General features: G+C 39.6%; 1 protein-coding gene across 2 annotated transcripts; it reads left to right on the top strand.

Moving 5' to 3' along the window:
• Nucleotides 1-6,240: 6,240 nt before the first annotated feature.
• Nucleotides 6,241-13,634, top strand: LOC119722773 (ras-related and estrogen-regulated growth inhibitor-like). Of its 2 annotated transcripts, XM_038193080.1 has the most exons (6): nt 6,241-6,617; nt 10,171-10,743; nt 11,273-11,329; nt 11,547-11,620; nt 12,414-12,604; nt 13,304-13,634. In XM_038193080.1, exons 2-6 carry the CDS (start codon nt 10,608-10,610, stop codon nt 13,560-13,562), a joined length of 717 nt encoding a protein of 238 aa, XP_038049008.1. In that variant the 5' UTR covers nt 6,241-6,617; nt 10,171-10,607; the 3' UTR covers nt 13,563-13,634. The 2 variants fall into 2 exon arrangements, with proteins under 2 accessions (XP_038049008.1, XP_038049009.1); XM_038193081.1 differs by lacking the exon at nt 6,241-6,617 and having other exon boundaries at nt 9,903-10,743.
• The last annotated feature ends 2,093 nt before the right edge of the window (nt 13,635-15,727 follow it).

The raw sequence follows: 15,727 nt of genomic DNA, 5'->3' as shown, positions 1-15,727 counted from the left end.
CGGACTTATGAGCTTACAATTTATTTCTTCCACCTCATAGGTCCGATGCCTCTTAAGTCCGACGCCTCATAAATCCGACGTCCAAAAAAACGAAGCGTACGAGGCGTTGGACCTATGAGGCGTTCGAGCTATGAGGCGTCGGAGCTATGAGGCGTCGGACCTATGAGGCGTCGGACCTATGAGGCGTCGGACCTATGAGGCGTCGGACCTATGAGGTGTCGGACTTATGGGCCTTAATTTGGTTGGGGGATGCGATTTTGTCGGACTTATGAGGCGTCGGACCTTTGAGGTGTCGGACCTATGAGGCGTCAGACCTATGAGGCGTCGGACTTATGGGCCTTTATTGGGTTTGGGAATGCGATTTTGTTGGATTTATGAGGCATCGGCCTTTTGAGGCGTCGGACTTATGAGCGGACCCCTATCGTACTACCAGACTGGGACCTGGAGTGCTGAAAAACACACAAAATAAAATCAGGCCAACTTTACTCACTCTAAAGCTTACAAAATTCTCCAAAATTTTCACGAGGCAAAGACCAATCCTCAGTATTTTACCAGCCAAGTTTTGATGTCTCAATTCAAGTTTTAAAGCAGACTTACCTTCAATATTGAGAGTGAAGCCAAATGATATAAATTTGAAGCCTGAGAATAGACTGGTACATGTCCGACTTTTTGAAAAGATTGAACCTTTGTTAGTCTGGTGGCATGACTATAAAGAATGTGTGGAAATAAAACTAGGTACCAGACGTTTCTTTTGACACGATTGATGCAGTCTAAAGGGTTGTTGGACTGGTTGTTTCATTCGCCAGTCTACTTTCGTGTGTTGCATGTTTTCAGTAACAGCTCAATTTTTGGGATTTTCGGACTAATAATATTGTGCTAACGTTTTGACTCTGTATGTAAACAATAGAGGGCGCTATACAGTGGCGGTGCTACAGGGAGGGGGGGTGCATAGGGGAATTTCCCATCAGCAGTTTTAATTAATTAATAATATTCACAGTAACTACAAATGAGTTTAGTGGTAAAACATTACACAGTATCAACATTTATAAACTGTATGTTAACCAATCTAATAAAATGAATCATTTGAAGTAGATTTGAATATAAATGGTCATCCACCATCATGTTTAGTATGTGAAATATCAAGGAAGTTTCTCGAAATAATGATCGCCTTCTTTGTATGACAAGTGAAATAACAATCAGTGAAGATCTACTTAAGCTGATTTTGATTTTTTTTTTTAATTTATTTTGGTGCAGAGATAAAAATGTGCCTCAGACTCGTTTTGTTGGACGTACTCCAAATTTGATTGTTAGCTTCAAGTTTTGACCAATCCGGGCCCGCTATCAGTGGCGAGGCCCCCTTCAATGGCGAGAGCGTTGTGCTAGCTATTGTTCAGAACTTCAGACCATCCGTGTGAACAATGGTTTGTCCATTGAAGGGGGCGTCGTGAGTGTGCTCAGTGATCGCAGGCCAGGATACGTCTATAGACTATTTTTCAAACATTGTACATCTGGTTGTGGTCGTGCATGATTCCAGTCGCTTATAAGTCTTAAGCAAATGGTTAGAAATATACATGTATCACTAGTGGGTTTTTTTTTTCAGGCTAAGTAGATTTTATTTGTTAAGCACTTTTAACTATCAGTCACATTGAGCTCCACCTGAAAAGAAATTGGCTGAAATTTGGCACAAGGATTGTCTGATTCTTACAGGTTTGAAGTAATGTTCATTTGCAACGACCTCTGTTGGTGTATACTAGAAAGTGGAATATTATTACAGTGATACATAAGTAAAGGGAAAACTGCTGTGTTTAAAAGGACTTAAAACATCAACCCTCCTTCTGTTTGAACAGTCACAAACAGTCAAAAATTCCATCCACTTTCCCTGCCTTGCATTTTACACAGGCTAGTCACCAACACTCAGATCATATTTCAAGCAACACTCTGACTAGTCAAATTCAGTCAACAGACAAAAGCAGGAAACTGGTGGGCACAGCTGTCTTATCAATCACCTACAGTCAAAGCACAGCTGTATCAAGTGACATAAACAGTCACAGCCAGTCAATCCTGCTTTATGTAGGCTGGGAGCACTTAACCGTTAAAAACAGTCGCTTGACTTATTTTAAGGGTTAAGGTTTCATTTCATGAAATTGTGTTTTGAAGTGAAGAGGGCATCAAATGTTAGAATCGTTTTCTTTCAATCGTTTGTGTAATGCCATTTTTATCCACAGATAATAGTTTCTATGAACAAATTTTCGATGAAAAAATTAGGTGCTGTCTTTGCAATTTCCAAGATTTGCCTATTTTCTTCAAGGTCACTTTCTCAAAAAGTAATAGTAAAAATACTAAGCCTTTAAATTTTCGTGTCATGTTTACATACACGCCTGTCCTTAGAGTAGTTAAAAAGGTAGTTCCGTGATGTACCAAATAATGACTTATTACGACTGCTTCATCTTATACAATGAGTACATGAAATTTGTATGACTTTTTTGCTGAGCTGGTCGCAACTTTTTGCACAGTACAGGGTGGTGCCAAAAAAATAATAAGCCCACTTTTGACATGAATTTTCACCTAGTTGTTGAGCATATTTCAGAAATTCAGTTTCATGGTGTTAAACTATTGATCTTTAAACATAAGTGACGAAAACATGATTGCAAATGCCTATTTTGTCTCTGAGATATGGTAGTTTAAAATTTCATGTGCCAAACTTGTATGTCCACGGACGGCTTTATTCCATCCGCTTGACTGAGCTCCGGAGCTTGATTTGAAGACAAAAAAAATACTACGCTAGACTTACACATGGACAACAGTGATTTTGGTGACTTGTAATCAAATTAGCATAATAACACTCTTCTTGCGATTTTTTAAAAGATTTTTTCACCACGTATGGTTGAAGAGCTATACTTCACTACATTATAAAAAAAACCAGTTCAAATAAGTTAGGTAAGTAGGTTAAAATTCCTGTCAAAAGTGGGTTTCCTTCTTTTTGCATCACCTTGTGATTTTCCATGTAGTGGTGGGTGTCCTGTAAAACTCGTCACTAATTATTTTTCTAATTATTTTTTTATACATGTTCAAGTAGAATGAATTTTGAAGTGTTACACAGATTATCAATTTTTTTTCCTAGGCAAAACGGTCTCTGATCGGCTTACGTATAGATTTCTTTTGAATTTTGAAAACTCAAATTGAAATGCATTGGTTATTAAAATATGGTTTATTAAAAAATTAATTTATTACTTTGGTTTAGTTTAAATATCAATTGGAATATGCCCTGAGATTTAAAAAGGGTAAATAGATTGTAGATTTTACATGATTTCTGAAGAAGACAAAAGACTGGTTTTTTTTGGCTGTTAGTACAAATGTTGTTTTCCTGTCAGATGTACGATTGTTTTGTTCTGATGATTTTGATGTCATGATTATTAGTAAACGTATACCACGCTACATTTGTTATATAATTGTGGTATTTAAAAAAAAAAAGCTTTGTATGCAAGCATTTCTTATTTACACGCATTTCCTTTAATAATTTATAATTTTACTAACCACAAAAAAGAGCGTTTTGATACAAAGAAGTATTATTATACGCAGTCATGCTAATTTAAGTTTTGCTTATTATTTCTAGTGTCATTACGAAGAGGGAAATGATTAAAGTTGATGCATCGGATTGACGTCACGGGTGTTGTCCACTTATTTTCGTGGAAATTTAATATTTTTGTTTGTAAAGTTTGAAATGTTATAGTTTACTTGGTAAACTGTGTCAATGAACTTATGCAGGATTAGTGAACGGTTTGTTTTGGCGTGGAGAATGATTTATTGCAGCATTGAGCGTTGGAAGAATTCCTAAGTGTTGACATTTAAAATTGCTGAAATATGACCACATCCCTTCGTGAAGACGAATTATTAGGCGAAGTAAAAAAAAATCATGTTTCTCGTCCCCGCCCGCTTCCTTTTTGGAGGCCGCCTGGATTTTTTTAATTATTTTTTATTTTTTGAAAATGCAGTAAAAAAACACCGAAAAAGTCCACGGTTAAAGCAAATGCATCTAAAACACTTAATTGTAGACCAATACAACTCGAAATGACACTGTAAATATGTTCAGTTCTCTTGTCCAACTTGTCTTTCATTTTAAAAGTGTCTTTGAACAGTGGAAATACCAACGGTTGCAGGAAATTATTAAACTGGCGGCCATCTTGAAAAAAGTAAAAAATGAAAAATTAAAAGCCCCTCTTCCTCCTTTTTTTCAAAAACCTGGACGAGAAACATGGGTTTTTTTTATTCGGCCTTATAGAGGCTTTGCTTCGTTATGGGGTTCCTGATATGAAGTTTTTTTAGGAACACATTTTGTGCAACTTTCTACTCTTCTGAAAATGTGTGGAAACTACTTGACATTCCTTTTTGGTTAATATTGTTGAAAAGTAAACTTCTTTAAACATTAAAAACAATTCCATGCTTATCGGACAACGGAGGGCGCTGTTGCTGTGATGTCATTTCAGGAAGACACTGTTCAGTTTGGGGGTTTTCTGTTTGGTCACTGGCGTACTAACACAACAACGAATCACCAAAGAAAAGAAAATTTACCACAGCAAAATATTAAAACCTCTGCCAACTTTTGGTGCTGAAATAGACGTATTAACATGGAAGTTTCTGGCTGAAATGACATCACACTTTTGCTCATAAATACGCAAATTTCATCACCATTAAAAAAACCCAAAGGCAGCAAAATACCTTTAATATGGTAAACGAAAATTGAAAATAATGTTAAATGGGCTCCCAAGATGCATTTTCATGGGTTGCATTTTGAAGAATATCATTGCATGGGCCCTTTTTGCTAATACAATTTTCATATTCATGAACAAAACTGTGATGTCACAACGGGCAGAAACCTCAATGTTACCTCAACTATTTTTAACACAAAAAGTTGCTAAAATGTTGGATATTTTGCTGTCGTATATTTACTTTTCTTTGGTGATAAGATGTTTTCAATTAGCACATTTTGGGTTTACAATTTGAACAGAAACCCCAGTTTAAAACTGAACAGCTTCTTCCACAGCAACAGCGCCCTCAGTTGTCCGGAAAAGCATGAAATTTAAAAAAAAAATGTTTAAAGAAGTAAACTTTTCAATGAAGCTCTCTCAGTCTCACCAGAAGAGGGCGGCAGAGGCCAAAACAAAAATGTATTTGGTATTTTGGTACAGTACAGTACAGTTTTGTAACAGCGGTGACGTTTAACATACATGCCGGAGTTCATGCACATGTAAGTATGCGAAATATATCATTCACAATTATTAACACATGAATGATAAAAGTTGCGGCTTCATCACGTATTGATTTTACCGTTTTCACTCAGTGGCCTGCCTAAGCATCAAAATGATAATCCCTTTTGATGACGTACGTGAATGATGTTACCGCGAACCGTCGGGTGCCGTTAGGATAGGCAGAGATTTTCCCCGCCTTGTTTGGGTTTTGTAGTTTTGTACGTCGTTCATGTGATGGCGAAGTACGAATAAATCAGCATGCTGATGCCTTGTTTATTTTCCCGGGGATCGCTAGCATATTTTGCCCGCGATCAGCCGAGTATGCTAGGAGAACATGCAACCAGCTTGGATCATTCTTGTGCATGTGTCTGGTGGATAATGATGGGTTTCGTTAAATGTCACGGTGTACATTATTATGATCTGGAGAATGTTAATGGTCCTCGGTTGATTATGAAGTTTGAACATCAAGTGCAAGAGACAGGGCTGCAGGTTTTGTTTTATGGCCGCAGCTCGGGTAGTCTAGACCTTAATGCTCCGTGGATAATGGATGATACTCGGACTACTGCTCAGGTTGCCTACTTAAATTGTCACCGTGCTATGTGAAAGATAATTAGAGATAGCAGTAGCCAATTTTCGTTCATTCTCCTGCAATAAAACGGGGAGCCTTCGTTCATCAATACACTTGACTTTTTAATTTGAACCCATATATATTTTACGGTAATGACACTTGCGCCGTCTGGACGCCGGCGTTGCAAGGGTTTTTATTTTGATACGCGTAATTGGTATTATAATTTATGTTCATAATTAAGGCGGTTAAAATTCGAATAATATGGGTCTTTTTGGTAAAACTATTCCTTGGGTTTTTTTTCAGTTAAAAATAAAATCAACAGCAGAACGATGTACATACATGTACATGGCTACATGTACTTCCCGGAGTGACGTTTTGGGGATCCAAGATGGCGGATCAGTTGCTTCAAGGCGCGCATTTGCCAATTAGAATGTGTATAGCAGTAAGTCCAGCAGGGGTCAGTGATCTGCGCCGGTGATAACTCAATCATTACTACATACATAGTCAAGAGTAGGGAAACAGTGCAGTAATAAAGCTTGGGTAGGCTGTTAGTGCTTTGAGACCGAAGACGGAGTTTGTTTCGACCACGACCAATAAGGTGATGGCCATGTACAGTGAAGGATGTCCACATCGTATCGGGAAGAAAGTGTATGATTAATTTACATAAAGCAAAGCGATATCCTGCTGATTTGCTGCATTCTGTGTCCGACTGAAAATCACCCGCCAGGTTCGGTAAAGCAGACAGCGGCAACAGACATGCAACAGACAACGGATATTGAAGCAGACTTTCAACAATTTTGACGGTAAGTTCCGATGATTCTTTATTATACTGCAGCTAATTGATAAAGTGTCATATTGGGGGTGGGGGGGGGCTTGATTCCTTGGCGAATAGATGAATTTGCTAAAAACTGCATGAACTATGTTTGTACACCGGATTTTGTCAAAAATTATTAAAACTTAAACTGGATTGGGATTCACTATACCGTTATTTTGACAGGACTCTCGGCCAAACTTATGAGCCCAACGAGCCACTAGCGGAATACTTTGTCTTTTCATTTTATACTATATGTATTTTTATTAAACTGTTTTTAACTCCGGTGTCATTCATTCTCTGACAGATGTATACGAGCATTGCACTTCAATTTTGTCACCAGAAAACATAATAATATAATGAGGTTCAATTCAATACATAAATGATTCGAGATGGTAATCATATACTTCCTTTTAGTTTGTTTTGACGCTGCGTAATATCTTTTTGCGTCTTTCAGAGGGTATACAAGGTGACACATGCTTTTTCGAAATATGAGTAAAGTTACAACTTTCACTGACTACCATGCATGCACGAATGAGTGGATATGCAGAAAAAAATGGAGAACATTTTAAATCTAAATCTCGTCTAATTATTTTTGTTTTATGATTTCTCATGATGAAGACCCTCATATAACGTCAGTCAGCATCATAACTTTCTCTCGTTCTCAGAACCACACACTTGTTTTGGTATTGTGGGCTACTCCTAATTTGTTCTCGTTAAGCAAAGCTTAAAGACTAGTCACAATTTAAGATTATTATCAAACCCACATTATCACTTAACCTATTATATACCTAAATCGCCGTAAACAAACCTCATCACGCACTCGAACGCGTGACTTTGCTTACATTGTAAATTAAACGTGTATACATAGATTACATAACGACGTTTACTTGCAGACAGATGTGTTGATTTAGAGGCCGGCCTCAATTTAACAAGACCAATTATTTGTCTATTATACCCCTTTGCCTGGTTTTAAATTACAAGGTTAATCCGATTAAGATGAGACTGATGAAGCAGATATGCCATTCATATTGTTGTTGGGCTTTATAATTGTGTGGCCGTAAATATTTTTTGCGATCTAATAAGTCCCCATAACAGAGGTTTTTATTCAATGTTGTCGCACTTGTTTGCTTTCATTGTGTTAGCATGCCTATTAGTGAATGTAATACACAACCGCGGGTCACTTTTAAAAAAAACAAGCTATAGTCCCTCTCATTTATTTAAAATCTTAATTAAAGTAAATTTTGCAGCAAGTTGCCTGAAATTAATGCAGTAGCCTATAACATCCCACCCCAACCCAACCCAACCCGAGCTAACCTAACCTAACCCAACCCAACCCAACCCAACCCAACCCAACCCAACCCAACCCAACCCAACCCAACCCAACCCAACCCAACTCAACTCAACCCAGACAAACTCACCCCAACCCACACAACCCAACCCAACCCAACCCAACCCAACCCAACCCAACCCAACCCAACCCAACCCAACCCAACCCAACCCAACCCAACGCGTCCCAACCCAACCCAACCCAATCCAACCCAACCCAACCCAACCCAACCCAACCCAGACAAACTCAACCCAACCCACACACTGAATCTAGGGGTGATTTATTATCCGAAATTTAGTTTCTTTAGCTACATCAAAACCTCCCAACCCAACCCAACCCAAACAAACCAAACCCAAATCAACCCAAACCAACTCAACCCAACCCTAACACTGAATCTAGGGGTGATTTATTATCCGAAATTATGTTTCAAAATAACAATCAAACGAAATTTGAGTGTCCTCTGATTTTTTTATTTTTTATTATTATTGTTTATGCGTTGAATAAAGCCATCATTGAAACCAAGAACTACTCTCTACGTTTATTCATTTCAATAACAATGAATAAGAAGCCGGTTTGTATAATGTTAGAGACGACACGATTCTAGTTGCAATATCAACATTGGTAAACAGTTTTGAGGAGACAAATTGACAATTCCTTGAACTTCACTTGCCATGCAACTTGAACCACGATAAACACACGGAGAGTTGGAGACACGGAACGAGTGGCTGGCTATCCACGGAGAAAAAAAACAGAGCCGTTTCATCCCTCGGCCATTCCAGAAAGTCGAGGTGATTGTAAACTTTCCGTTCACTGCCCTGGTTCGTGGGTTTAAAGGGAATATACATCATTTGCTTTTGCTGTAATTTTCAGAAATGGGTGGAATTGGGGGGTCGGAAATATAAAGCAAATATAGTTACACTAACTTTTTGGAGGTTTTGGGTTCGAAAATGCTATAAAAACCAAGAAAAACGATCATTTTCCTGTAGTCTGGTTCCCTGACTCCATATAAGAAGAAACAGAGCAGTTTACATACATTGGGGGAATTGTAAGGTCAGGGAACCAGTCTAGCTGGCTCGTACCCGTTTATAGGTTTGTAATCGATTGCAAACAAGTGCAATGGTCAATTGGGGCCAGTATTTGATAAAAAGCCAGTTGTTTCCAACGCTGATCGGCCGATCAGCGTTGGAAATTGATACAAAAATACCACTTTTCTTGAAAATGACAGTATACCAGGTGCCATAATTTTACAGGATGCTTTAGACTTTCATTTACCAACATCCTGTTAAGGTATTTCGCAAAAACTTGATAGTTTTATTTTTCGTTGTTTGCAAATGTTGTATATTCCCTTTAAAAAATGGAAAGAGAAAAGATGAGAAATTGGTTTGACCCCTTGACCCGAAGTGCAGGGATGAAAATGCCGAGAATGTGAGTGTTTGTTTGAACGGTGAGGGCAAAAATGAAAATGTTTCTCTCTTTGTTGATATTAAAGATGGGCAGATTTGGCACAAACCGAGGTTCTTAAAAATTGCCAAGCACTTGGCATACTTGAACTAGAATTCGTTACATGCAAGATTTGCGAAATCGTTTTTACACTTTTAGGTGTACAGACGGGGTACGGAACATTATTTATAAAACTGTTCAGCAATTTCATTTTAAGGTCAACGACTCCCATTCCAGTAAATAATTATGTATGATAAAGTTATTATCACATGTAAATCACAATATATAATTGTGATCTTTTATGGTAACAATGTTATCTGACGGGATAAGCTGTGCGGCTATAAACCAACCAAACGATGCCACAAAACATACAGATATTATACCAAAAAACTTCACTTCTGCAACGAACAAGCAGAATTACGACGGGCAACGTTTAAATTGACAGGTATGGGACACACCGTACTCTGGGGGATTATTTGAAAAAGGTATACTGGTGAAATGATATCTGCCATTTTGATTTGTTGGAATTATTGAGTTCATTTCTCCACAGCTGTCTCACCATGGAGGTATTTATAAACATTCCCGGCACACCTATAAATATTATATCCAAATGTTAGTATCGTTTGGTATTTGTCTTGGGCGCAGAGAGCTTTATAAATAAACGTGATATTTCGGTATTCGCGGTCTGGGTGATTGATATCGAATAACAAATACGTACTGTGACAGGATAAATGGATAATGCTGTACAATTTACTCTGTTGCCTCCTCCTGACAGATCGGTGGAGTGTTAGCGGGAAGCTCTGCGGGCAAATCGCGGCTCCCGCCCCCGGACTGTGTCTTTCAAGGTACTAGCCGGTGAGGATCAGTTGTCGAGACATGATTAAAACACGGAACGTGTACCGAGAGCCAGCTCTGTTTTATACCTGTATTGGCATTCATGAGACTGTGACAGTTTATGACACTGTGCGGTGTGGAGCCGAATGCGTTCGCTTGCTGGACACAATTTCAGTCTTTGATTAAGCCATCCAACTTTATTGCTGACCATTTTGGATCATGGATGTCTGTTATCACATTTTACTCAAATGGGACGAGAGCTTCCACTGACCATGGACCAGAAATAGCGACCAAGGCGACACCGTCACTTCAAGAAAGGTGTCTTCTTGAAGAAGAAGAAATAATCTCTGCAGTGATATTTGACTATTCTGCGTTTCGATGAGTCTGACCAGAACTCGCCGGTCGACCACGTTCTCGTCGACTCCGCTGCCGGAGAACTCTCACTCGTCTCCCCCGCCATCTTCCCTGTCGTTCCGCGTCGTGCTGCTCGGCTCACCAGGCGTCGGCAAAACAGGTGAATTGTAGTCTTCCCCCTCGTCATCCTTAAGCCAACGCATCATCACCCTGTGTTCCTCATTTCTCCTTTCAATGTATATAACGCACAGGATCTTTCTTTACAATCATCGCCGCAAACGGGATCAATGCATCGGCGGATCCGGAATTTTCATATAAGGGGTGGGGTAGTGGTTAGCCACTGACGCAACACTGACGAATCACCAAAGAAAAAAATGATGACAGCAGAAAATCTAAAATTCTGGCATCTTTTGGTGCTGAAATAGCTGTAACATTGAGGTTTCCGACTCAAATGACATCACACTTTTGTTCATGACTATGTAAATTTTCATTAGCATAAAAACCACAAAGGCACCAAAACCTTTGAAACAGCAACACAAAAATTGAAAATAAGGTTAAATATGACACAAAATGTGTATTTTCAGTCGAGGTAACAATCAGTCGAGAAATCTCATCTTCTAATCCCGAACAACATGTATATCACAATGGGATAAAAGTGAAAAACTCACTGCATTCTTATTCATTCACAGCTCTTATGGTGCGGTATGTAACGAGGCGTTTCATTGGTGAATACGATCCTACACTAGGTAAGCAATACCCTGTCTCGAATTTTCTTTACAAGACAATAAAATTGTACTAATTGTTCATCATTGTCAATGCCACGCCATACATTCCCGAGCAACGATCATGACCGTCATTTGTATAGGATTATTAGCATAATATTAAGTCATCGAAAAAATTAGGCCCAAGATCGTTTTAATATTTGACTCGTTTGCCCGAAATCTATTTCGTTTTAAATCGCAGAATACCTGTGCAGATATCATGCAGCCGTTGATGGCGAAGACGTTGTCATGGAAATTTTAGACACTGCCGGTCACGTGAGTACATCGGCCAAACCAATAACCAATTTCTGGCTATCAAACCCTTGAGTTGTAGAGCTCCTAACTTTCTTCCGATGAGCGAAACCGGTCTCCCAAACCCTGTCATGTCAAGTCGTTCCATTTGATTTCTCCTTCTTCCGATTCCTGTGATAAAGATTTGTGACAATAATCCAATCAAAAGTTATCAAAACTATCAAAGACTTTATTCACGAGACGGTCATATTAAATTTGAAAGCGAGGTAAGTTCTTTATTTTTGGAACTTGCGAGTGGAAATGAAAGCAATGAAATGAAAGTTAATTACACATTAATACCAGTCTTCTCTGATGAATGGTTTGAAAATTGTGAGTAAACATACCCTAATGTTTTAAGCCACATTTAAAACAAAGTGAAAGAAAGGCTTGGAATGCGCTCCACTCATTAACAGTCTGGCGCCATCCCATTCAACAGTTTACAATATATAAAATAGATTCAGGGAACAAGATCGAAAACGGCTTCCTCGTGAATAAGGTCTTTTCCCGCTCTTTCCAAGGGCGCTGGCGACGCCATATTATTCGCAAAACGTGAATGAAACGCAAAGTATTGTTGGCAGCATACCGCATCGAACAATATTGTTATTAACTCCAGGGTGGCGGATGAACAGAACCCACCCTGGAGAACTTAGTGAATTGGAAGTCACCGGCGCCCTCACTTGGGTAGAAGATGGGTTCTCGCGAATCACAAAATGTGAAAAAAGACATGACCCTCATTTTATGTTATCATTTTCATGCAACTGCACGATTTTGTTTTCAGGACAAGCACGGCCACCGCAATGCTTACGCCCTCTGGGGCGATGCTTTCCTCTTCATCTACTCCATATCAGACCGGCGAAGCTTCGAGGAAATCTCGAACATCAAACGAGATGTGGAGAACGCCCTCAAGACCACGAGTTCCTTGCCCGTCATCCTGGTGGCCAACAAGAATGACCTACGTAAAGAAATGAGGTGCGGAGTCCAAGCGGTTTCAGTGCGTTATTTGCCAAGTGCCATGCCATGGCACTTTTGTAGCTTAATTTATTCCAAAGATATGGCGCAGGAACTTCAACAGTGTCGCGCCGAACTTTGCCGACCTCATTTCGGAAAAAAAGACACGCATTGCGCCGCCAACGGCAGTGGAAAACATTCTTCAGTTTGTCCTCTTTTGGCGGTATTTTTTTCCTACAACTAAAATGCATAGTGTGAATCTTGGAAACCTTGGCTAATCAAAAATACCAACTAAAAAAACCCATCAATTTTGGCGTGATTTTTCTAGCATATCCGGCTTCAGGCGTCGATTACTCAAAGGTTTTGGGGGATATTCCTCATTGTACCACAATGGGTCACATTATTTTGTCTTATGCTTTCAGGGTCAAAGCGACACTTTTGCAGGTCAAAATGACTTGGCTTTCTAGAGTACCGTATATACATGGGCAGGTATCGGGGTGGGTGGGGGGGGGGCAGCAGTGGGCAAAATCGAAGATACTTGCATTCATACGCTGCAGTACCCTATAGTCAAATGGCGACCAGCTACTACCCCACCCCTGAGAGTTTCGAATTTGTCAAGCTATAGTCCCCCCCTCCTCTTCCGCGGCCTTGACAAGAAACTGCTGCTTCTTCATAAACTGTCCCAACCACTAATCGTCTCCCATCTCCATCTCCCATCAGAACCGTCACGGAGTCCGAGGGCAGGAAACTGGCCGAGGACCTGGGCTACCCGTACTGCGAAATCTCGGCCAGGGACGGCAGGCAGATCTGGAACGTGGCGGAACTCTTCCACAACGCCTTCAGGGAGTGGAAACACAAGAGGGCGGACGAGAAACACGAGAGGGCGCAACGCAAGGCCCACGGCGCCACCGCGCACGTCAAGCGGGCCATGAACAAACTGATGCGGGGACCGAGAATGGGACGCACAACGTCACTCTGAGAAAAGTGGGAGTCAGTTGCCGGGTGGCTTTAGAGAAGGATTAACGTACAATACTCAATTCGAGTTTGTAGTCACTGCAGCTCTCAGGAATACGATTTCTTGCATGTTTTTTAAACAGATGTAAGGCCAAAAAAAAGTCTCCGGTTTCTGGTATGGAGCTTGCCCCAAAAGTTGTGCGGCGACGCGGCTTTTTTTTTTCCCCTGATTTCTTTTGCTTCAAATGTCGGCTGATGGCTGCAAATGGTGCCCGACTAAACTAAGTGCAATTATATGGGAGTCCAGAGAGGCCACATAAAGCTCATTCTCGATCATAACCCCATCTAAAAAGACGTTAAAATTGTGCAGCAGCAGGATTCCAGTCAAACCAGTGAGTTTGGCGGTTTTGAGACATCATCTTTCATTGAAAAAAAAACCTTTTTCATTTTGCCGACGCGCATGGCTACGGCGACGCGCGCGCATACCAGAAACCGGAGACTTTTTTTTTGGCCTAATAGCGCATCCATTTTCTATGGGGGTGGGGATGGTTTGGTGGGGGGATGGGCAATTTTTTATTTTTGTGTAAACAGTTTGCGGAAACTACAAATTGCAAGAGGTGGGTTACTACATGTATTACTAGGACCGGTAGTACGGTGCTTTGCAACTGCCATCTTTTTCCTCTTTAAAAATAACAATGTTGTCGGGGTGACCTGTTCCCCCTCCCCACCCCGCCTGCTGGATACGCTCATGCAGATACATCTATCTCAATATTTGGTGTTTTCGTTTTACGACTAGTACAATCACAGAGCTTGTTCATATCATCAGGCGTCTTCTGCATGCCAGGTTTGTAGCACTACCATTAATTATATTGACAAATTACACATAATGCACAGACTCGCAGACATTTTTTTTATTCATTCATGATAAAGTACGAACTAAAGTAAGCCTAATAATAATCATCATCATAAATAACATAATAATGTACTGAAATTGATTTACCGGGGAAAAAACCCTGGTAGAAGCAATGCTCACATGACGATAAATTTGTTTTTCGTCTTTCTCATAAACTGGCTTAAAACACGCTTGGTCAGTACCACAGTGAACCAACTTTGCTATATCTTCCGAGGATCCTGAATTGAAAGATACAATTATTGTATTCACCAATATTGCATCTAAATTATGACGATCATGCACTGACAAACATTTTAAATCCTATTTCTAGGGAACTAGGCTGATGGACTGCATTCTTGATTAATCAAGCCTTGGGTCAATGATCGACGACGACTGTTTATTCTCTGAGTTACTCCTAGACCTTTTAAACGTAAGGCCAAGTAAAAAAAAAAGTTTGTCGTCCTTGCCCGCCTCCTGTTTCCCGTCCGTCTCCTGTTTTTAATTTGAACATTTGCAATATATTTTGTTTATAATTATCAATATGTTGTCATTTTATTTGTTTCCAAAAAAAAATTTGTAGCAATGTAAAAAATGGTGACAGCTCCTTCCGAACAATTTGGTATCAGCAAAAGAGTCGAGAAAATGTAAGAATTCATCCGCCACCTTGGAAAATCCGCCATCTTGGGAAAAGAAAAGAAAAAAAAAGGGCTGCACCTTCTTCATTTTTTCTTCAAAAAGCCCGAAGAGAAACCATTTTCTTTTGGTGTAAGTACCAAGGGAATTCGGCAAAAATGTTGAGAAGTGACAAAAAGTAAAGGCTTTAAAACCATATCAAACAGAGATGTACGCTTTTACAGATATAATGAGAAGGTACTATAAGATGTCTTTGGGTTGATAAAGTGTTGTATTGATACACGTTTTTCGTAATTTCAGGGCAAAGTCAAACGATTGTTCATATGTTACTTGTATTTTAGATTAAAATTTACTTGTTTTGTGCAATTCCCAGTCCGTCTCGCCATTATGCATGTCGAATCTGTTAATACATCGTGTATTTCTTGAGTTGTTCATCGGAAAACGAGTTGTTTATTTTTGTTCAATAGTGCAGCAACGGCTGGTCTCGCACTTGAATATTCTTTCAGTAGAGGGCGCGCCACATAAATAGTGGTCTCCAAAATTATCTACCACCAAACTCGTTTGGGGGGCAACAACTCCAGAAATACAAGATGTATTAAATTGAATTTTCAAGTAGTGATTTGTCATGATGTTTAACATTAAGAGATTTAATTTCATAAGAAACC

The sequence above is a fragment of the Patiria miniata genome, unplaced genomic scaffold, assembly GCF_015706575.1.
Source record: "Patiria miniata isolate m_02_andy unplaced genomic scaffold, ASM1570657v1 HiC_scaffold_16, whole genome shotgun sequence".
Taxonomy (NCBI): domain Eukaryota; kingdom Metazoa; phylum Echinodermata; class Asteroidea; order Valvatida; family Asterinidae; genus Patiria; species Patiria miniata.
The sequence above is the reverse complement of the archived record's forward strand: the minus strand, read 5'-3'. Positions and strand labels throughout refer to the sequence as shown.

Bases quoted from the DNA above. Each gene is read 5' to 3' on its own strand.
- LOC119722773 (XM_038193080.1), top strand. From the start codon at position 10,608: ATGAGTCTGACCAGAACTCGCCGGTCGACCACGTTCTCGTCGACTCCG. The intron at 11,621-12,413 runs GTGAGTACATCG...TTTTGTTTTCAG, and splicing joins TTTTAGACACTGCCGGTCAC to GACAAGCACGGCCACCGCAA. The intron at 12,605-13,303 runs GTGCGGAGTCCA...ATCTCCCATCAG, and splicing joins GACCTACGTAAAGAAATGAG to AACCGTCACGGAGTCCGAGG.